Below are 22401 nucleotides of genomic sequence, written 5' to 3' on the forward strand. Positions count from 1 at the left end.
TGCGAGGACACCGACCGGCAGGAGCAGCCAGGAGGCCGTCATGGGGCCACAGCAACGGGAAGGGGCACCTAGCAGCAGCTGTAGGTCCTAACAGGGAGTCCTAGTCCAGGGCAGCTGTGCCCGTCACCTGCCACGTCCATTCTAAACTGCGGCCCTGGAGATGTGCAGAGAAGCCTGGAAACACATCCGTCCACAGCCACAGAAGATGCCTCAAGAGGTCTCAAGTGTCAGACTAAGTCGTGAAGAGCAGTGGAAACGTCAAGTCACCTATTATAAATATGTTCAAAGAACTGAAGAGAACTGTATGTAAAGAACTCCGGGAAGTGTCACAGACGTGCTGTCAGATAAACAACAGCAACAATGAGGTAGATAGAAAGAATTTTTAAAGCGTGGAATAAAAATTTTAGAGTCAGAAAGTACATCGGCGGGCTGGGGTGTGGCTCAGCGGTAGAGCACTCACCTAGCACGTGCAAGGCCCTGGGTTCGATCCTCAGCACCACATAAAAAAATAAATACATGAATAAAATAAAGGTAATGTGTCCAACTATAACTAAAAAAAATAAATATTTTGAAAAAGTACATTGGCTAGCCAGGGCAAGGTGGTGCACACCTGTAATCCCTGCAGCTCAGGAGGCTGAGGCGGGAGGATTGCGAGTTCAAAGCCAACCTCAGCAACAGTGAGGCGCTAAGCAACTCAGTGAGACCCTGTCTCTAGATAAAATACAACATAGGACTGGCTCCACGGTTGAGTGCCTCTGAATTCAATCCCTGGTCCCCCCACAAAAGTACCATGCCTGAAATGCAGAATTTATTAAGAGAGTAAATGACAGGTTCGAGCTAGCAGAGGAAAAGAAGCAACATGATAAAGGAAGATCCACAGATGGTCCCATCCAAGCCGCTGAAGGGGCCCAACATGGGGAAGGCAGCCGGGCCTCGGGGCACACACGGTGCGAGCCCTGGAGCGGGGCGGGGGACGAGTGGGACATGAGGAGGAATAATGGCTGAAGCGGCACAGACCTGATGGGAACATTACTCTGCACATCCAACAAAGGTCAGCAAACCCCAAGCAGAATAAAATAAGAGATGGACACCCAGAGACGATCCTGGAGCGGGCGAGGAGGGTCCTCAGGAACATAGCCTCCTGAGAAAGGTTGATGACTTCTCCTCAGGACGGCGGAGGCCAGAGACAGTGGCACGTGTCTCAAAAATGCCGAGAAGATGGCTCCAGGAATTCTGTATCTGGCAAAAGAGCTTCAAAATGAAAAGCCAAGTAAAGGTATTTTTAGACAAACAAAGATGCCCAGAGTTCGTTTCTAGTAATCTTGACATCCAAGAAATACTAAGGGAGTCCTTCCGGTGGTGGGTAACTCAGACCCACACTAAGACCTACACAGCACTGGCAAAGTAATTATATGGGCAAATAGAATGACAGTGTAAACACATTGTAAAGTTCTCTTATTCTCCTACCTGACTTAAAGGATGATTGTATAAGACAGTAGCTATTAAAACTATGCTGATGGTCTTATACTGTATAAAGGTGTATAACAGCAACAGCAGAAAGGGGGCAGGGAAGGGAGTTGTATCAGAGCAAATTTGTGGAGAGCCACTCCAAGTACACGCACCTTTAAGTCCTGATGCACCACTGGGATCTGACCCGTGACTCGGGCTCTTCCCTTGCTCAGATCACAAGGTGTGGCCCTAGGAGTAGACAGCACCCAGAGGGGCTAGCTTACACTCACCTGGTCCTTTGTCAACCCTTGCCTCATTTGAATAGTTTCTCACCAATAAAAAGGTGCATCGCGTGCTCCTCATCCTCTTTTTGCATGCTTGCACCCTTTGGGGTAGCTGAGGCTAAGGTACTTTCTGTGTCTGTGTCTTTATTTAGCTTCAGTTCACTTGGAAGACCCTGACTGGTCATGTTGCATGACACGACACAAATTGGTCTGTATGATTAGAACTAGGTTAGTATTAATATGAAATGGCTCATCCTGAGGAAAATGCATGGTACACTAGAAAGTATATATGTCACATGGAAGAAAGTAATGAAGGCACATGGGAACACACCTCCAAAAATTCCACAAGATGTGGAAAAAGAGCAAAATGGCAAGCATAAGTCCTACCATGTCAATCATCACCCTAGACTTAAAGGAAACACTCCAATAAAAAGATACAGACTGTCGGACTAGGTTTAAAAAAATGAAACAAAATGGGATCCACCTGTATGTTGGCTATAAAAGATATCCTTTAGATTTGAAGATACAAATAAGTGGTAAGTAAAAGTGTGGAAATGGGATATTTTTTTGTGCAAAGAAACCAACAGTTGCCCTGATGCTTTAGTCAGCTTCCATTGCTGTAACAAAACGCCTTGCACATGCTGCTCATGGAGAAGAAGAGCCGTGGTCAGCTCAGCGTTGTACAGTGCAGGGCACCGCGCGGCACCACCACTTCTGATGAGGGCCCTCTCTGGGCCACATTGAATCCCAGCAGATGGGAGTGTGTGTGCCAGAGCTCACCGTGCCAAACTGGAAGACGAAGGGGGGCTGGGCCCCACAGTCCCTTCTGAGGCACAGGCCCAATGACAGCAAGGACCTCCCACGAGGCCCACCTTTTAATGACTCCCTTTTCCAATACTACCACCCTGGGAACCAACCCTTCAGCTACAGTGGATCCTTTGGAGACAGCATTAAACCATTTAAACTGTAGCCGTGTCAGACAAAACAGACTCTAAGACAGAAGGTGTCACTGTGACAAAGGTCGGGAGGTGCTCCTTCTTCATTCCCCACTGAACAGGAAGATGGCCTGTCCCAGACAGACAAGAGAGTTCCACAACCATGAAACCAAAGCTGATGGAGGTGAGGAGACAGACAGACAACTCACCAAGGACCACGAGAAGCCTCAACATCTCACTCCTACCAATGGTAGAACAAGCAGACAAATCCACAAGGACCTAAAACCCTTGAACAAGACCACAACCAGGTCGACCCAAGAGACGTCCACAAAACACCTACAGGTGGCACAGGGGACCTTCTCCAGTGTAGACTTCCCACTAGGCCACGAAACAAGCCTTACTTAGTAAATTCAACGTTAATTCTGATCCTAATGAAGTAAAATGAGGAATCCACAACAGAAATCAGGGAACTTTACCTAGTGATTTAGCCTAGAAATTAATGCTCTTTATATAAACTATGGGTTAAATAAGAAACCTTGAGAGAATTGGAAAATACTTGGAACTAAATGAAAATGAAACACAACGTATCAAGACTTACTGGATGCAAGGAAAGCAGTACTTAGAAGGGAATTTATAGCTTTAAATGTCTGCGTTAGAAACAAGAAAGTTTTCAAATCCATAATCTAAACTTTTTTCCTTAAAAATGTGGAACACTGAACCCAAAGCAAGCAGAAGGAAAAACCCTAAGGAAAGTAGCAGAAGGCAGCGAAGTTGAAGAACAAGAGAAACCAATGAAATCAAAAGTCAATTCTTTTAAATGAAAAACAGAATTGGCAAATCTTTAGCTGGTTTGAGCAAGAAAAGTTGGGAATGAAGGGGAAATGACCAGTGACTCCTTGTGTATCGAAGGGTCACTGACAGAAGTGGCGCCTACATAAAATAGAACTGACTCAAGAAGAGATAGAAAGGCCTGAGTGGATCTGACCAAGCAAAGGGAATTAAATGACGATTTAAAATCCCCCCAAAAGAAAGTCCCAGGCCCAGAAAACTTCTCTGGTAATTCCATCAAACATTACCAGGAAAAAATCAATTCTCATACTCTAAAATCTCTTCTGGAAAACAGGGCACGAAAAAGAACTTCTCAATTAACTAACCCTTATGCCAAAGTCAGAACAAGAGGTCACAGAAAGCCTCCAGACAAACGCACCCAGGAACCCAGAGCAATAAGCCCCCTCGGAGCGGCAGATTGAATCTAACACCACAAAAACGGGGCACACCCCGTCCCAGAGGGGTGCATTCGTCAGTGCGGTGTGGGTCAGCACCTAACACGTGCGGGTTCGTGGCCTGAAGGACAGAGCAGCAGTCCCCTCAGTAGATGTGAGATGGGATACTGACCACATCCAACGTCCTTTGTTTGGGAAGCTCCCATCAAACTTTCAAAGACCCAGAACAGCCCAAACCATTTTGAAACCAAAGGAGGCAGGTGGAGGACTCATGCCTGACTTCACAGCCTGCCTGAAGGCACAGCCCTCAGGAGAGCATGGCTGGCCCCACGGTGGTCAGGGAAGCTGAGTTCCAACCAAGGTGCAGGCCACTTAGTTGGGGTCAAGGGTAGCCTTTTTAACAAGTGGTGCTGGGACAGCTGGACAATTGTCTGCAAAACCCGCACTCCCCGCCCCCCACAGCTCAGCATGGGTCAGGACTGAGCTGCAGGAGCTGACTTCTCAGGAGATAACTCAGGAGAAAGGCTCAAGACCTTGGCTCCGGCAAACATAATAAACTGAACCTCATCAAAATTCAAAACTTCTTATGCTTCCAAAGACACCCCGGGGACCAAAGACACCCCGGGGACAGCGCAGAGACAAGAATAGCCTGGAGGGGCCCTCTGCAGAAGAACTGGGCCTTCCAGGACCACTTGCCCCATGACGACAGCAGGAGGCCAGCCTGGTGCACAGCAGGGTGCTCACGTGGCCAGCGGCCAGCAGCCAACAAAGCCACCTGCCACGCATCTCAGAAGGCACCCTGCGGTGTGCAGTGGCTCATGAATGCGAATTAAAAACCGTGGTGAGAAGTGGTTTCCCTTCACTAGGGTGGCTGTGCAGGGGATTTGGGAGAGGACATGGAAAAACGGGACCCTGGGCAGTACGGCAGGTTCTACAGCCCTTGGCAATATCCTAAGAACTGAAATAGACTCATCGCAAGAGCATTGCCTCTGCTCCAGGTCCATGTGGGACCTGAACACATCCATCCACAGCAACCAGCCCTCCAGTGTCGACAGGGCTCTGTGAGAGGCTCACTTTCAAAAGGCTGGCGAGCAGATGGAAGAAGCAGGGTGCACCCCCTCGCAGCCAGAGCCGTGGCAGGAACTGGGGCGAGTGCCGCACACAGGCCACTGCTCCCCAGTGGGTTTGCGAGCCGCCCTGGGGCACGAGACACCTCCGGCACCGTGCAGATGCCCTGAAGTGGCCTCATCCAATGGCTGGGAAGCTCAGTGGGCTCACTGAACACGTGGCCCACTGGGACCCACCCGGATGCGGGCGCCATCCCGTGTGTGAGGCAGCGTTGGGCAGGCCCAGCGCTCGGGGTGAGCAGGGGCGCGCAGCGAGCTTTCGGCGCTTTTGCCAAGGAGGCTGCTGTAGGCTTGCAGGTGTGGCCAGCGCAAGACCAGCCTGCTCCCAGCACCATGCATGAAGTCATGGTCTAAGGACACTGGACCCTTTGGGACAGCCTCCAGGAAGAGCCAAGCCTGCCCCCATGGTGACAGGCCTTTTCTGGTACTCTGGTGACTAAGCCTCTCCTAGACTGCTCTCTGGGGGGTCTCGCCCCTGTCCTGCGTGCGGCCTGTGTCTGGCTTCTGCCTAGCCAGCTCTGGGAGGAATGCACCTCTCCTGGCCTCATGCCACACGTTGGCACTGACCTCAGGTGCTCAGGCCCAAAGGATGGCAGCTTCTGAGCTCAGGGCTGGCATGGGTGAGTCCATGGACAGCCTCCTTCAGAGTCGGGAGAAGCCCTCCTGCCCTCATGGGGAGCGAGGACCTGCCTCCAGCACTGTGAGGCTGGAGAAGGACCCTCTTTGGGGACTGACGTCGGGGTGACTCTCAGTCTCCGTTTCTGAGAGGCCTGCTGCCTCATGCTTTCTGAGGCTGGTGAGGTCTCATGTGCTGCCCCAGGCCTGTCCTGAGAATCCCCTTACCATTCTCAGGTTCCTTCTGAAGCAAGAACGCGAGCTCATGTGCACAGCGAAGGTGGTGGAGGGCCACAGCGGCCTCACAGCCCAGGCCCTGCCCCCAAGCCCAACTACAGGACCCTGGGTGGCAGGCCCCTGGCTATCACTCCTGGAACCAGGTCCCTGGAGGAGCGGGGCTATCAGGCCCCCGCCATCCACCCTGGTGAGGTCTTCCCAGACGCGCCTATCAGGCCTCCCAGCTGCGCTTCTTCAGATATGGCAGGAAGTTGGCCTGGGCAGCAGGCACTCCGGCTCCAGGAGCCTGGATCTAGTCCCTGGGCCCTCTGGGCAGGTAGCTGCAGGACACAGGAAAGTTCAGCTGACACTGAGGCCTGGTGGGCACAGAGCTGCTCATGGGCTGGGCTGGCAGCTCTGCTTCGGGAAGGACCTGTCTACCCTCCTGGGGTCCTGCCTGAAACACTCAGTGTCTCCGCTCAGCTGTGTGCTGCCAGCAAGCTGACAGGCTCGTGGGTCACTTCGGTGGGAACCTAAGCTTTGAAACAAATTAGACTCTTGTTGACATTGTAATAAAATCAGAAGGGACTGAAGAGCTCCGGGAAGCACAACTCCACGGTTTCTGTGATTCTGGAGGCCTGTCTGGGCTTCCCAGACCCCTGCAGGAACGGCTTCCTCTTGGCAGCTAGCTGGCAGGAGAGCAGGCCAGAGAGCAGGCCAGAGAGGTGGCCGGAGAGGTGGCAGACCCAGAGCACTGCTGGGCCAGGCCCAGCCCACGGTGGGAGGTGGGCGTTGGGAGGGTGGGCACCGGGCAGCTTTTCACGCCCTTCGGGAAGGAGCTCAAAGCACTGGTCAGTTTCCGTCTGCTGATCAGAAGTTTGTGCTGGATCGAAAGAGGCTGAACTCACAGTTTAGCCTCGAGTTCGCGTCCAAACCAAGCAGGGGCATTCGCGTGGACCCCCGTGTCCATCTCTGCCTTTCTGTCCCTCTTTCTCTCCCTGACTCTTTCCCTCTCTGTCTCTCTCTTTCTGCCTCTGGCCACCTCTCGCTCCCTCCCTGTCTCTCTGTCTCTCATGTCCACCTACATTTCAGCACCACGTGAACTGTATGTGTGATTCTTGACCATCTTTTCCTCTGGCTAGGATGGGACGGTAGTTTCCGCTGGACCAGCTGCAGCTCCCCTCTTCCTGCCCTGCGGGTGTGGAGCCAAGTCTGCAGCAGCGTGTGGGTGGAGTCAGGCTTCTCTTGGGAGGGGTGGTGGGTTTACCTGGGCTCCGAGCCAGCGGCTGTGGCCTCCCAGTGAGGCCTGTGTAGTCCCTTCCTGGCCAGGACACTTCCTGTCCCCTCCTTCTACTTCCTGTTTCTCTCCAGGCCGCAGGCAGTGAATCTTGTGGCCTCTGGTCACATGTGCTGATGTCACCTGGCACTCTAGTGGACTGGCTGTCTACCTCAGTGGGCACAGGTGCCCAGGGCTGGCCTTGCCACTTTTCTGACCTGAGCATGTGGGGTGGGCAGAGACGGACATGGTCTGCAGCCTCTCAGGCAAGTTGTTGGGTGCAGGGGGCACCAGCTATGGGTGGTGTCCGGCCCAGCATGCTCCCCAGGAGCCAAGGAGAGTCCTGTGGAGAGGCTGTCCTGGGGGCGACTTCTGCAGAAGTCCTCCCCACTGGTCGGCAGAGGCCCCTCTTGGAACCAGCCCTCATTCCCTAGGGATCTGTATAGTGGCTGTGTTCTTGTCCTGTGGGCCTGAGCCCTCAACTGGGTCACTGATGTGGTCTCCATTCCACAGGACTGATGCCTTTAGGGGGTTGAGAGCATCCAAATACGGCCTGTCGGTGGGCATGTCCAGCTGCCCATCAGGCAGCGCGGGCTGTGCTGGTCACAGGGGAGGAGAAGGCTCTGTAGTAGGCCCTGAACTCCAGCCTCTGCTTCCTGATGGGCCTGAGGCCATCTCCTGATCTGCGCTCAGAGCCCCAGTTCCTGGGAAGGGGGTCTGAGCGGGCTGTGTGCCCCTTTGAGCCCAGGCCTGGCAGGAGGGGTCGTAGGAGCTGGGCCTCAGCAGGCCTGGCATCCAGTCACCAGGGGCGTGTGTTGGTACCCAAAGTCAATTAGAGCGCCTGTGTGCCGCCCTGCTGATCTGATTTAGGCCCAAGGAGCGCTCCAGTAATGGGCGATTACCGAGAGCTTAATGGCCCTTTATCTTGAATGCGACTTCCAGGCACCTCATGTGCTTTGATGAATCACTCCTTAGGTGCAGCGTGGGAATAGCCTCCATAAAGATTAATAATTGGCTCATCAACACGAAAATCCAATCTTGGGGTTTTCCACTCCGGCTCTGGGCTGCCTGCACATCCTACCTCTTCCCCTCCTTCTCTTCCTCTGTCCTCCTCCTCCTTCCCATGGCAGCTTCCTGCTGGGCTCTACTGCGTCCCCCACGCCTTGGTGCTTCCCTGGGCAGACCTCTCTGGAAGACAGGAGCAGGGCCTGTGCCCTCAGGTGTGCCTGACTGGGGGCCTCGTCCAGCAGGGACCGGCCGTGAGAGCTCTGACACTAGGTGCCACGGCACGGGGACAGGAAGGTGGCCTTCACAGATGGCCAGCAGGCAGGGGTGGCGTGGGCCTCCCTCCCTGGGGGGCTCCTGGGACCACCTGGTGTGCACCAGGGTGAAGGGTGGCCTGCTGAGTGGGCGGGGCCTCGGCGAGGGCTGTGGAGCTGTCCTGGAAGCCCTGCTCTGGGCGCAGGTGGGAGTCTGACCACAGAGTCAGGGGAGAAGTGAGGCGTCCTGGTCTGAGTGTGGAGACCCCGGGGCCAGCAGTGGGCAGCAGGAGGAGGCGGCAGAGCACACGCCGCAGCCAGGAGTGAAGACGAGGGACGATGGAGGTGCCCTCCGCCCTCATCCTCGAGCGCACCATGGGTGGAGGAGACTCAGAGCTGGGCGGACCTGGGCAAGGCGGGCCCTTGCTGGGCAGGAAAGACTCTGCAAGCGTGCTGGCCCTGGTCTGTGCCTGTGGAGGCCAAGCTTGCAGACCTCAGGCTTCTGCCACACTCCTGCGTCCCTGGGAGGACAGAGGGCCTGCGCTGTCGCGGGTCTGCTCCCCTCGGGGGCAGGGTGGCTCTCCGCCCCGGCAAGGCGGTGCCCAGACCCTGCGCTGTCAGCCACCGGCCTGGCCTTCCGCACCTGGTCTCTGTTCCGTGGCTCAGGAATTCAGCCTGAGAGGCATGGAGTCGCGGTCAGCACCTCCGAGGGTGTTATAGACCCTGCATCACTTACCGACACCCAGGTTCAGGTGGCAGGCCGCGAGCGTCCACACCTGCTGCGACTCCACACGGGCCTCACAGCCCCCTCAGCATCCACTGGTTGAGCAGTGAGGGGCTGGGGCCCTCTGAGCTGCCTTTGCCCACAGGGGAGCCAGGCGATGCCAGTGGCCCAGGCTGAGGACCACGGCACGATGCTGGATCCCAGGCCCTGCTGTGGGTCCCGCATGGAGGTCACTGCTTGCTCCTCCCTAGGGCAGCTCGGCCTGTGGAGGGCATCGCAATGCCCACACTAGTGATTTCCTCAGGACCTGCCCATGGGTGCTCCCTGTCCCTCAGGACCTCCCTACGGTGCTCCCCCTCCCTCAGGACCTCCCTATGGTGCTCCCCTTCCCTCAGGACCTCTCTATGGTGCTCCCCTTCCCTCAGGACCTCCCTATGGTGCTCCCCTCCCTCAGGACCTCACTACGGTGCTCCCCTCCCTCAGGACCTCCCTATGGTGCTCCCCTTCCCTCAGGACCTCTCTATGGTGCTCCCCCTCCCTCAGGACCTCCCTATGGTGCTCCCCTTCCCTCAGGACCTCTCTATGGTGCTCCCCTCCCTCAGGACCTCACTACGGTGCTCCCCTCCCTCAGGACCTCCCTATGGTGCTCCCCTTCCCTCAGGACCTCTCTATGGTGCTCCCCCTCCCTCAGGACCTACCTACGGTGCTCCCCCTTCCTCAGGACCTCATTATGGTGCTCCCCCTCCCTCAGGACCTCCCTACGGTGCTCCCCTTCCCTCAGCACCTCCCTATGGTGCTCCCCCTCCCTCAGGACTTCCCTATGATGCTCCCCTTCCTCAGGACCTTCCTATGGTGCTCCCCCTCCCTCAGGACCTCCCTATGGTGTTCCCCCTCCCTCAGGACCTCCCTATGGTGCTCCCCTCCCTCAGGACCTCACTATGGTGCTCCCACTCCCTCAGGACTTCTCTATGGTGATCCCCCTCCCTCAGGACCTCCCTGTGGTGCTCCCCTTCCTCAGCACCTCCCTATGGTGCTCCCCTCCCTCAGGACCTCACTATGGTGCTCCCCCCTCACTCAGGACCTCCCTATGGTGCTCCCCTCCCTCAGGACCTCCCTATGATGCTCCCCTCCCTCAGGACCTCACTATGGTGCTCCCCCTCCCTCAGGACCTCCCTGTGGTGCTCCCCCCCTCAGGACCTCACTATGGTGCTCCCCTTTCCTGGGTGTGTGACCTGTCCCCTGACACCACATGACTCTACCCCTAGGTACAGTCAGTTTTTACAAAGCGAGGGCACCACTTCTTACTGAAGATTGACGGGTGTCTAAGATACGCACATCGAGGGGACCTGGAGGGGTCTTCAGGGATGCTGAGGCCCATGTTCTGCTGTCTCCCCCTCCCAGTCCGGGGCTCCTCAGACCCCGGGTGGCTACCGAGCAGCTGGGAACATATTGGAGTGTTCTTAGGCAGCAGGTCGGGTGGGATCCAGGCATCTGCATCCCACCAAGCCCCAGAGCCACACGGCCTGGTCCCTGGGCCATGGGGCACGGGGCGCTGTGAAGGTGAGCATGGTCGGGGTGTGGTGTCCTGGATGCGCCGTGTGCCAGCCAGCAGCCTCTCTGTCCCTGGGTCCAGGTGCCTGCTCTGAAGTGACCTTGGCCTCTGAGGGTGCATTCCTGCCATGCACTGATGGAGTGGGGGTGGCCCTCGTGCTCACACGCACCCCTCCTGGCAGCCACCTCTGGGGCTGGTTGCTGAGGTGTTCAAGCGCCAAGCCCCACGTCCCCCTCAGCACCTTGGAGGTGCCCACCCCAGGCCCTTCCCTCCCGTGAGCACAGCACAACTTGGCCAGGCACGTGGACATGCAGCAGGGACGGCTGCCTTTGCCTGTCACGGCCACATCTTCTAAGGGGGCTGGCACTGCCCACCAGGGGTAGCCTGGGCACAGCAGGGGCCCTGCAGGACCCTGGCCCATGGCCTCTGCTATCCACCCTTCAATGGGGCGGTAAAGAGGGCAGCTGAACCTGTTGGTGACGTTTCTGCCCCTTCCCTTTCTTCTTGCAGTACTGGGGATCCAACCCAGGATGCCCACCACTGAGCCACAGCCCAGTCCTTTTCATGGTTTTGAGACAGGGTCTTGCTGAGTAGCTGAGGCTGCTCTGAAACTTGCCATCCTTGGGCCTCAGCCTCCCGACAGGCATGGCCACTCCACCTGGCTTTGTTGGTGCTTTTGCAGCTAGTGCTGGACCACTTGCTGGGCAGGCAGAGGACTTTGGCGGGCCCCTAGCTGAGCAGCAGGAGGAGGCCAAAATACCCACCCGTCCTCTCCTCTTCTCCAGGTCCCTGGATTTTACTGCAGTTAAAAGGGCTTTTAATATTTTTATTTTTTACTTTTGTTGGTTCTGTCAGTTTCCTAATGTGGGAGAGAGCCCTGGAACCATGCCGATGGAGGTGATGGCCTGGGCCAGCGCTGGCTCAAGGGCATCTGGAGGATGAGCCAGTGCCCGGGGCACCGCAGAAGTAGGGCCTACATCACAGGACAGGGCCACGTGGCCTCCGCACCCTGCCTCGCTCAGGTTTCCACACAGGGTTGGCACGCCCTGGAGTTTTGGGGCTAAATAGGGAAGCAGCTCTCAAAACGGGAAGCTTCTGCGTCCCGCTCCTCAGGGCCAGCCTACCTGAGGAGGGGCACGCTTCATTAAAGCTGTGACTTGCTGTCACTAAGTCCCCTTACTGTCCCCTTCTCTCCTTCTAAAAATAGCAGGCCCCTGGCGCTGGCCTGTGATGATTGAAAGATTAAGAATAGGCCAAGGCTGGACAGGCGGGGATCTACCTGGACGAGCCGCCCCAGTGAAGGCCGAGGAGCCGTGCTGTTTCCGGCCTCCACAGCTTCCGGAAAGCCCCAGGGACCTCAAGTCTCATCTCCAGGTCCTCGAGGCTCTGGGCCCTCGTGAGCACCCTGGGCCCCGGCCTGCCTCAGGGGCCACTCTCGGGTGTGCAGGATCAGCCCGCGCACTGCCAGGGACCAGGGGCAGGACAGAGCACCCTCCTCCTAAGGGCTGTCTCTTCTCCAGGAGCAGGAGGCCCTGCACCCCGCTGCATCAGGCCGGTCAGGCCCATGGCGGGCGCAGCTTCTCCTCCTCTTCCTGTTTTCTGAGCTCTCATCTTTGGCTTTGATCATGATATTTCTATGTTCTTAACTCAGATCCACTATTGGACCCTAGCTAAGAGTGACCCAAGTCTAAGTGCAGAGCCATGGGAGCTGACCTGTGTCACACAGGTGCCCTGGGAGGGGCAGAGGTCCTGCCCACCGCTCCACAGGGCCTTGCTGCCCAAGTTGACCACCACAGGCCCTGTTCCAGGAGGTTCTAGACACGGTGCAGGTTTGCTCAGCAGACGGACCTGGACGCTGCCCAGGAGCAGGATCTCGGAACAGGGGCCAGCCTGCACCACTCTGGGTCTGCTCGTCCCCGAGGGCTGCCACTCAGGGTTCAATTCTGACTTGAGCTGGGAAGGCGAGCAGGTCGTTTTAGTGTTTGTAATTATATTTTATAGGAATGGAAAAGCATGCTCTTCCTGTTTTGTTTTGCTCTCTGAAGAGTTATTTTGGTTTCTCTTAAAAATAAAACTATCCTTGACAACTTGAGGTCTGTGGGGATGTTCGTCTTCCTGTCCATGGTGAAGAGCTGGCAGGTGTGCCCTGCTGCTGCCCGTCTGCCTGGGCAGAGTGTGGCCCGAGCACCGGTGTCCCTCTCGGAGGTGACACGCACAGTCCTGTCATTTGCAGTCAGCTTTGTGGAGGACAGGATAGTGGTGAGGACGTCCTGGGAGAAGCACAGGTGTGGCTGTGTCCACCGGGCACAGCTGTGTCCTCTGGGCACGGCCTGCCCAGAGCAGGGACACATACCGTCGTCTGAGCTCCAAGCTGGAGCCAGAGTCACTGAGGGGGAGGACCTTCCTCTGCGTCAGGATGTTGATTTTGAAAACTAACACAGCTTTTTTTTTGCAAAGATAGTCCTTCTCCGTGTTAATGACACTTCTTTAATGTGGGCTTGAGCAAGGTGTCCAGGGTAGCATTGCTGGACCAGATTTCTTATTCTTTAAGCCCAAGTCCGGTTTCTAAGAAGCAGGGAAAGCCACCAGGAAGATTTCGGCCTCTCCTGGCGGCTGCTCTCCAAGCCTGAGGCTGGCCTCTGACCTCAAAAGGCACCGCCTACCCTCGGAGGTCCCACTGAGGAGCAGGGGCAGGTGGACTCCACAGGCACGTGGGGGGCCAGGCAGAGGCGGCTCTGCTGCGTCAAACCACCTTTTTCCGCTGTTTGCTGTGGACACCATGGGCTGTATCTGATGACCGGCAGAGAGGAGGCTGCTGTTGACCTGAATCACTCTCTGCACGCTCTCCCCACAGGGGCTCTCCTCTGCCCCTGGGATATCTGCAGACTGCCGTAGGCAGGGGCCACAGAGCTGCAGTGTGGGCCACAGGCAGGGCCTTGGCCATGGGGAGCCTTGGCCGTGCCGGGCCTTGGCTTGGCTGGGGGTGGCCTTGGCCATATGTGACCTTGGATGTCGGGGGCCTCATCAGGCGGGGCCTCGGCCATGGGGGACCTCAGCCATGTGGGGCCTTGGCCATGAGGGACCTTGGGTGGGAGACCTCAGCCATGGGGACCTGGGCCCCTGGGGACCTTGGCCGGGCGGCTCAGCTGGGCTTCCCTTTCCCTTTGAACCCTGTGGCTTCTGCCAGCTACCGGGGCTCCCCTTTCTCTTACGACAACAGGTGAACTGAACGCTCACCCCAAAGCGCTCGGGCCCAGGACTTCCGCCCAGCTGGGCCAGGCACCCACAGGAAGAGCAGCTCCTGCGGGCGGTGGGCTTCCGCAGAGTCCCACTGTCCCCATTCCCAAGCACTAACGGGAGGCCACAGAGGACCCTCCCGGCCTGGCAGCCTGTAAGCTATATTTAGAAAACCCACAGGCCCTCACCTCCTCGTGGGCCCTCACCTCCTCGTGGGCCCTCCCCAGGCTGCCCTCTCTGCTCCAGGCATTGGGACCTCCTCAGTGACCTCGAATGGAGAGCGGCCTCTCCTGGATGGGAGCTGCAGGTCAAGGCAGGAGCCTCGCCTTAGCCTGAGCACTGCCCACAGCCCACTCGGTCAGCTGCAGCGGCAGGAGCTGCACCAGCCCTGTCAGTCCCCAGGAGGTGGGGCTCCTGCTACTCTAACTTGAAGACTGCGTCCGAGTGGTCAGGCCGGCCAGTGGTGTGGAGAGGCAAAGGCCACAGGAGCAGCCCTGGCATGGCACTGGCATGGGCACTGGGTCTCAGTGGGTCTCAGCTGGAGTGTGGGCCCCTGGGGACCCGAGGCCTGTCCATGCCTCTGTGTGGCAAGAGCCCCTGAGCCCTCGGGATCCATCCCTTTCGAGCCTTGGGTGCCTGGCCCAGCTGGGCGAAAGTCCAGGAGGGTCCCAGCTCCAGGCCAGCTGGGCAACTTAGGGAGACCCTTCTCCAGTAAGAAGACCCTTCTCCAATGTGGCTCAGTGGTTCAGAACCAGTGGGTTCCATCCCCAGGACAAAAACAGAAAAACAGAACAGAACACAACCCCAGCAGCACCGGGTAGTTCTGGCGCTCAAGGCCCAGGGCCTTCTCTGCGGATGCCCACTCCGACCTGCTCCCCATCTTGCGGCGGTCCCTCTTCCCATCCTCCCTGGTGGCCTGCTTCTTGCTGCTCAGCCACAGCAGGCTGTCTGCCTGGCCAGTGCAGGTTGGAGAGGGCCAGGGGTCTGCTGCTCTGCAGGCAGGGCCACGTCTGCCCTCCCAGTGCCCGACTGGGAGCCCTCAGCACAGACGCTGGGCAAGTAAGAAGTTTGCTCATTCCATAAAATTTGGCTTGATATCCTCAGTCACTTTCAGAGACCAAAGGTTGAGAATGTGTGTGAGCCTTGCTGAGCATGAGGGGGCGGGCGCGGGCGCGGGCGGGCGGGCGCCAGTCTCCAGACCACGGGTTCCTTTCATGGGTGAGGTCTGGGTGTGGTCATGTGCAAGCCGGGAGCGGAACCTGGGGGGCGCTGGGGGTGTCCACTGCCCCGCTTCTCTCTCAGCTTTTCCTAAAGGGCACAAGAAGGGGAGACTGGGTGAAAGCCTAGGTACTGCACCTAGGACGACCCCACCTCCAGGCCCCCAGGGCTGTGCATGGACACCCGGGTCCCTGCAGAGCCCATGGACGGCCCTGAACCCAGCACTGACTTCCCAGCCCCCGTCCAGGTGTGTGCTGGGGGTGTGGGCATGTGCAGGGAGGAGACGGGACACACGCCGCCGTGTGCGGCCTGGCTGTGACCGGGATTCTCACTGCCACGCACACGTTAGAGAAACGCAAGACTTTCCACCTCGGGAGCAATTTAGAGAAAAAATTGAATATAAGGGAAAAAAGCCTTCTTAATAAGCTGTGCTGTGGTCTAACAGTTGGCCACATCCTGTGGAGGACGTCTAAGTGAGCGAGCAGAGTTCCTCTTTCAGGCGGGTCGTGAGGGTCACATGTCACCTGCAGTTCAAAACACCTCTATGAAGAGAAGCCTTCATGTCGGTGGAAAAGCTGAATAAGAGGGTGGAAATTATCAGTGGCGAGAGCACTGTGGGAACCGTGGGCGGACGCCTGGAGAGGAAGCCACCAGGGCCCAGTGGCAGCCCAGGGCCAGGCGGGCCCCAGGGCGAAACCGTGACCTCATGGAGAGCGGGCGGGAAGGGGAGCCGGCTGGGGTCCTGTGCCCAGCCTGGCAGCCTGGAGTGCCCGTCCCAGAGTGGGCACGGCCCTGACACCCTCTCTGGACTGTGGCAGAGGTACTGCCACACGGCTCCAGCGCAGCACGCTCCCGCCGGCCGCCCACCAGGCCCTGGGGGACCTGGGGAGGCCTGGCACAGCTGGGGACTGTGGACTCCCTGTGTGCACACCCAGGACGTCTGCTTGTGCTGCTGGAGAGTGGTGCTACCCACAGCTGCTGGGGGCGCCGGTCACACTCCTGAGCCCTCCAACGGCCTCGAGCCCTCCGGAGCTCTGTGAGGGCACCCACCACTACAGAGCAGAGGCCCCCCAGCCCACCTTGGCCTCCAGCCAGGGCCCCTTGTGGCTGGAGAAGCCCAGCGTCCCCCCAGCCCACCCTGGGTCTCCCTCTGTGGCCCCGGTGCCTCCAAGGGCAGCAGGGAAAGCCCACTCTCTGGCTCTCCCCCTTCCTCCTGACCAGCAGAGGTTATTTCCTGGGGGCTACAGGACCACACGTCCCAGAAGACTCTCAGCTGCTGGCCCCGCGGTCTCCCTCCGCCATGCCAGGATGTCACCTGGAGTTTCCCACTCCTCCACGCCGCTGCCCTGGACTCCTCAGGTCCTGTCATGCCTCTGGGAATCACACCTCCTGTGGCACAGGGCGATCCCGAGCCCCCCGGATCTCCATTAGTACCCCGTAGTCCTTCCTCACATGCCCGCCCTACCTCGCTGCCCCACACTCCCATCCTGACTGTGCCCACCCCTGCTGGGCCAGGGTTACCTTTAAGACCCCAACAGCACCCTCCGCGTTCCTCCTCCCACCTCCCTCCTCCCCGTCTGTGACTCCTCTCTCCTCCCTGGTTCCTCAGCCTCAGTGTCCTCCGTCCTCCCTCCCGTCCTCAGAGCTCCTCTAGCCCGTGGGTCCCTGGCCCACTTCTCTTCTCCTTGAGGCTGTCCCTGGGCTGTGCACCTGAGTGTCCTCACTTCTCCTTCCACGGGGTCTAGCTGCAGGTGCCCGAGTCCCCTGGTCTTCGGCCTCGCGGTGGGCAGCTCAGTTCCCCGTCATGGTGCTTCACATCTCTGTGACACTTTCCCACTTGCAGCCCTGGGGGGCTCCCTGGTTCAGGAGCCCAGGGACAAGGTGTCTGTCCTGCCTCTACCCTGCCTGGAGTCCTTGGGCCGGAGTTGGGTGCACGGGGTGTGCCCGTTGTCTAGTCCTGGACACCACGCCCCACAGTCCCCACCTTCTCACCAGCGCAGACCCTGCCTCACCCAGGAGCGTGCACCTCTACTGAGTGGGGTGCTGCCCATCTCCCTAGAAAGTACCCCGAAGGCCCTGGGGCTGTGCTCTTCCCTGGCAGCCGGCCCCTTGCGTGGCCGCGCTGGGGCAGAGCACGAGTCAGACGGGCGGCTCTTTCCATAAAGGTGACCGAGTGAGCGAGGAGGGGTGCTAAGCTCTCCCCCTCCACAGCCCTGCCACATGTCCAGCTGCCCCAGCCCAGCTTGGTGCCCAGCACAGCCAACAGGCCAAGGATGACCAAAAGTAAAACCCTGGGCTCCAACAGACGTGCGGCCCACTGTACCCAAGAGACCGCATCCTGCCTGCCAGGAGCCTCTGCTGGCACCCACAGGGCCACAGGACCTGCACCCACACACCCGACTGTCAGGGAAAGGGCCAGTGGCTAAGGAGCTGCCCGGTGTACTCTGGGGACAAGTTGAGTCCTGAAGGCTGCTCTGTGCCCAGCTTGTGAGCCCTGGCCCTGCTCGTCCTCACAGCAGCGGACAGAGCCTGCTGCCTCCTGAGCTCTGCCACGTCGGGCCGAGCTCTCCAGAGTGCGGCTGGCGTCTGTGCCCAAGGGCCCCTCCTGCGCCTCCACGCAGGGCCCCTCCTGCTCCTGCACGTCCACGCAGGGCCCCTCCTGCTCCTGCACGTCCACGCAGGGCCCCTCCTGCACGTCCACGCAGGGCCCCTCCTGCGCCTCCACGCAGGGCCCCTCCTGCACGTCCACGCAGGGCCCCTCCTGCACGTCCACGCAGGGCCCCTCCTGCGCCTCCACGCAGGGCCCCTCCTGCTCCTGCACGCAGGGCCCCTCCTGCTCCTCCACGGGCCTGCTCCAACGAGCTCCTGGGCAGGGCCATAGAAGGAGCAGGGAGACAGGCCTCGGAGCCGGGGTGTGTGCAGCCAGGTCCCTCTCTTATCAGTTCCCATGACACAATTCCTGGTTCCCAACTGCCTTCTGTTATTGTTGTTCTTAGGAGCAGTGGGTGTTGAAAGCGAGCTTGGGGAAGGGAGGTGATGAAATTCTCGCCCGCCGGTGGCTCCAGGAAGCTGCCCTCAGACAGGCCGGGGCCCCTGACAGCGTGAGGGTTTATCTGGGTGCAGGCCTCCAGCCTGTGGCGAAGGGAAACCCGGGCAGTTCCGTGACGTCAGTGCAGGCTCCCCACCTCCAAACTCCGCCAGGAAAGGCTGGTGACAGCCTGCCAGAGGACCGTTCCTATCTCAGTGCAGATCAGGTGGCCAGCAAGGGAGGTGGGCGGAGAGAGGGGGGTTGTGCAGCCCCCTGGCCACAGCCTTGCCAGCTTCTCTCATTTCCTGCCCATTTGCCAAAAATCACACACTGACCGTGGCCATCGCTGGCCTTCGGGGGACACTGTAGCTGACCATCTATAGGAAACAGACATGAAGGGGCAGCCTGGCTTCAGAGACCACCCTGCTCTCTTGGCCAAGGGTGCGCTCTGGGGGGACTCTTGTGTTGGCTCCTGGACAGAGGACTCGCTCTGCACCTAGCAGGTTGGCCCCCGGGCCAGGGCCCTGAGGCAGCACTGCCACTCAGAGCCTTTCCCACTGTGCAGGCGCCAGGACCAGGCTGAGAGCCACACGCCAGGCCAGGCAGGTCAACCTCGGGACCCCAGGACCCGGCAGGGAAGGGGAGGGAGAGGCCTCATCTCCAGTGGACGTGCGGATGAGAGGCACAGCAGAGGGCATCTGGAGTCCCCCCGTGTGGGCCGACTGTGGCCTCTCCTTCCCTGACCCTTCCTCTCTCTGTTTCTTTCAGTAAATGAAATCATACGCAACGACCTCTCCGGCCCGGAGCCTCACTCCTAGACCGCGGGGAGCTGGCAGCAGCAGTGGGGTCGGCGCCACCCCGACAGCCGAGCTCCCGCACAGGCTCCTGACCACGGGCCTGACAGGGCTGGTGCCACTCAGACTCTGACTTCTGGCACAAGGGGCTGACGACCAACTGCGCTGCATGTTCAACCACGAGCTCTATCAGGGGCTGCGTGCCTCCTGCGGGGACTACGCTGTGTGTTCAACCACGAGCTCTATCAGGGGCTGCGTGCCCCCTGCGGGGAAAGCCCGCCAAGAGAACTGCGGGCAGCGGAGGCCAGCCCCCACTCAGCACTGGAAGTGCCTTGTCTAACCAGACCACGTGGTGTCGTGGAGTTGAGCATTGGATTTGCTACCACGAGTATTTGTAGGAGCGAAAACACTGGCTTCGAGGCTTCATCCTTGGTGTGTTAGGGGTCTGGCCAGCTGGGCTGTGAGAGAAACCTAGCCCCCCACGGCTCCCCGCTTCCTCCACGTCTCCTGGGCTGTGTCCCCCAGGCTGCCTCAGCCCTGCACGTCTCTGCTCTGTGTGACTAACTCGTAGGATTTTAATAGGAGCATGCTGGGGTCTTAATTTCTAATCTGGTTTTGAATAAAGCACAAAGAGGCTGAATGGCTCAAGGTAGAGTCTTGGACAAAAAAGACGCGTCTGTCCCGGGCGGGTCTGCATCTGCATGCCTGTACATAGACCACCATAGGCTTATGTGTTCTTGGTAAGTGACAGACAGGGTGGCAGTGTGTGCTGGCAGGGCCTCCACATTGGAATGACCAGCGTCTGTTTTGGAGAATGCACCGGAGAGTCCAGACCCACTTTCCAGCACCTTCCATTGGGTCTGCCGCCCAGCACAGGTGGCATTTTCTGACTCACACAGTTAGAGCCCTTTAGACCCCCAGAGAGGTGCATTCAGACACCGGCAGGTTACCACGTGGCAAAGTCAGAAAGTAGTTGTAAATACATTACGAAGGGAGTGTAACATATTTGTCAATTATAGACTCGTCATTCACAGAAGCCTTAGAGTCTCTGCTTCTAGGAAGTTACCCAAAGCAGCGTTTTCAAAGCGGCCACATGCAGGCTGTCTTCAGATCAGTCGCAGCTGCAGACGGGTGCCTGGGGCCTCCTGCTGCATCTCTACAGTTAGCAGGTCCTGGCAGTGACCTCCTCTCAACCAAAGAGCACGTTGGCGGAAGCAGGGCCATCCGTCCCTGTGCCTTAGCAGTCGTCGCCCCCTTGTGGAGCAGGCCCGAACTGCACCATGGGTGGAGATCAGGTGGCAGGCCCGCCAGGCCCCATCTCTGTAGTGTCCATCTTCCAGGCCGTCCTGCCTCTTCCAACCCGCAGAGGAACAGCTTCGAAAGCCATATCTGACCCTGGGAGGCCGTGAGGAGCTGACTGCAGCCTGGAGCACGGCACTCGCCCCCCGCAGCCTGCTGCTGACCCCGTAGCTAGCGTCCTGCAGTTGCATGAGCTGCTTCGTAGTAGGCTGTCATGTGAAAGGAAACATTTGAGATCTGTGTCTGCTCTCCTTGTAGTTAGAAAACGGATCCAATAAAGCAGTATTTTTTGCTGGACAATCTCAGTCTGAGAGTGATTCATTGCTCATGGAAAATTCTACTTGGTTCTCTGTGGCACTCGTGGGAAGTTTCCTGAGATGGGCTTTGCTGGGGAAGCAGCTGCTGTGTGCTCACTGAAGCAGAAGGAAGCACGTCTTGCCGTCGGTTTGTTCCCCTTCTTCCTAATGCTTGTGAAGGAAGCCTGCTGGAAGTCAGCAGCAAGGCGAGGGTAGAGTTTGCAGGAGTCCTCAACAGAGAGATGCGCAGTGCTTGCCCCGGCCAGGTGGAGAAGGGACTCGTGCTGATGCCAAGTATTTGTGTTCAGAGAAACATCCTGGGCGAGGCTTGGGCCACACACACTCCCCTGGAGCTGGAGGTGGCTCCCTGGTGCCTGGCGAGCCACCTGTCAGCTGCACTCTCGCCCCCGCCCATGCAGAGCGTCCAGCCATCCACCGAGCGGGTGGGCGCCAGGGCCTCCCCAGCACATAATCTGAAAGAACGGTGTGGCCTTCAGAGCTTTACCAGGCGCAGAAGCTCCGCCGCCTGCTGAGGGTCTGCAGACTGATCTGCACCCAGAGCAGGCAGAGGCACCCGCTGCCAGGACCCCCTGACACTGCTGGAAGTAAGCCCTGCAGGGACCTCACAGCCCCGTCTGGAATGGAGGGTTCAGGGACAGCAGGTGGGAGGTGCCCGCTGAGCTTTCCCACCCTCTCCGCCAGCAGGGAGCCCCAGGATGGAGGCAGGCCAGGAACCTCCAGAGGGCCTCCCTCAGCCTCCCCTGCCTTGGAAACCGAGGTGAAGACCACGCTGAAACCAGCCATGGCACAGCAAGTGATTCCGGGGCCTTCTGCGCTTCCTCCGCTGTAGTTTGTATCTAGTTCTGAAATATTGTCATCGCCTCAGGAGAATGGAAAAGCCCACACCTGCTTCCTCCTCCCCAGCCCTACAGATCCCCAGGCCTGGAGGGGCCGAGGGGAGCCCCGCAGCAGGGGCCTGAGCCTGCCCTTGGCCCCGCCCCGGACTGGCCTGCCTCTGCCTGTCAGTGCTGCACACCTGCCCCCAGCCACAGGGCTACACGTGGATAGGTGCTTCTGCCCTCGGCTGCATGTGTGGGACTGGAGTGCCCAGGGCCAGCAGCTGGAGGGAACTTTAAAGTAGCCAGGCTCCCCGTGTGGCTTGTGAGTGCTCATGCCCAGGACAGGCCCCCACTCTCTGACCTAACTTGGAATGATGTATGTGAAGCACATCGTGTTTATGATTTATATGCCACAAAAAATAAGATCAGGTCTATGATGACTGAGCATTCCCTTAGACCCCCTTCGTGCCCATGTGTGGCTATGCCCAGCAGCACCCACCCACCGTGGGTTTCTACCAGGAAGCTGGACACCCGATCCGAGTGAGTGTGAGTCGCCCCAATGGTGCCAGGGGCCAGGAAATACACACACTGACCTGGCAGACGGCAGAGGCTGGGCCAGGCCTGCAGCAGCCAGCAGCAAGGCCAGCATGGGTCCCCACGATGGCACTGCTGTTGCCAGCAGAGCCACCCAGCTCTGACTCCCTGCATTGAAGCTCAGAGCTGCTTCTACGCTGTGTGGTCAGAGCACCTGCCATCCTCCCTGTCACTGTGGGACTTGTCCCCTTCTTTGACACAAGGAAGAGCCAGCTCCTTCTCAAAGTGCCTGAGCAAACCATGAGCTGCCTGCTGTTAATGCGCTTATCCAGCAGCCATCCCTCTTTCCCAAGAAGGAGCAAACAGGCTGGTAAGGGTGTCTTCTGGGGCTAGCCTGAGTCACCTCTGGAGGGAACACGCTCAGTGCCCTAAGCCAAGGGTCTTCAGCTCTCCTCAGGCCGTTGCTTCGGCAGCTCTGGCCTGGCCTGGGCTGGAG

The 22401-nt window shown here is 58.6% G+C and overlaps 1 protein-coding gene and 1 long non-coding RNA gene across 14 annotated transcripts in view; one reads left to right on the forward strand and one right to left on the reverse strand.

Moving 5' to 3' along the window:
- The window catches only part of NFATC1 (nuclear factor of activated T cells 1), a 103767-nt gene extending 84632 nt beyond the window's left edge, over positions 1-19135 (forward strand). For 3 of the 11 annotated variants that reach the window (XM_081262645.1, XM_081262655.1, XM_081262646.1), the window contains one exon: positions 18912-19130. In XM_081262645.1, the coding sequence (XP_081118771.1) occupies positions 18912-18961 (50 nt within the window). In that variant the 3' untranslated portion in view covers positions 18962-19130. Of the gene's footprint in view, positions 1-18911 lie in introns of all 11 variants that reach the window. The other 8 variants (XM_081262648.1, XM_081262649.1, XM_081262651.1 and 5 more) reach the window with 5 other exon arrangements.
- On the reverse strand, positions 1860-18903 carry LOC308631432. Of its 3 annotated transcripts, XR_014018195.1 has the most exons (4): positions 17787-18903; positions 16253-17726; positions 9625-16194; positions 1860-9565 (listed from the first exon to the last, which is right to left on the reverse strand). It is a non-coding gene; the product is annotated as an uncharacterized lncRNA (long non-coding RNA). The 3 variants fall into 3 exon arrangements; XR_014018194.1 differs by having other exon boundaries at positions 1860-16194; positions 17811-18903; XR_014018196.1 differs by having other exon boundaries at positions 1860-16194.
- Positions 19136-22401: the final 3266 nt, after the last annotated feature.

This window comes from Spermophilus citellus, assembly GCF_964194105.1.
Source record: "Spermophilus citellus genome assembly, chromosome: 12".
NCBI classification, from domain to species: Eukaryota; Metazoa; Chordata; class Mammalia; order Rodentia; family Sciuridae; genus Spermophilus; species Spermophilus citellus.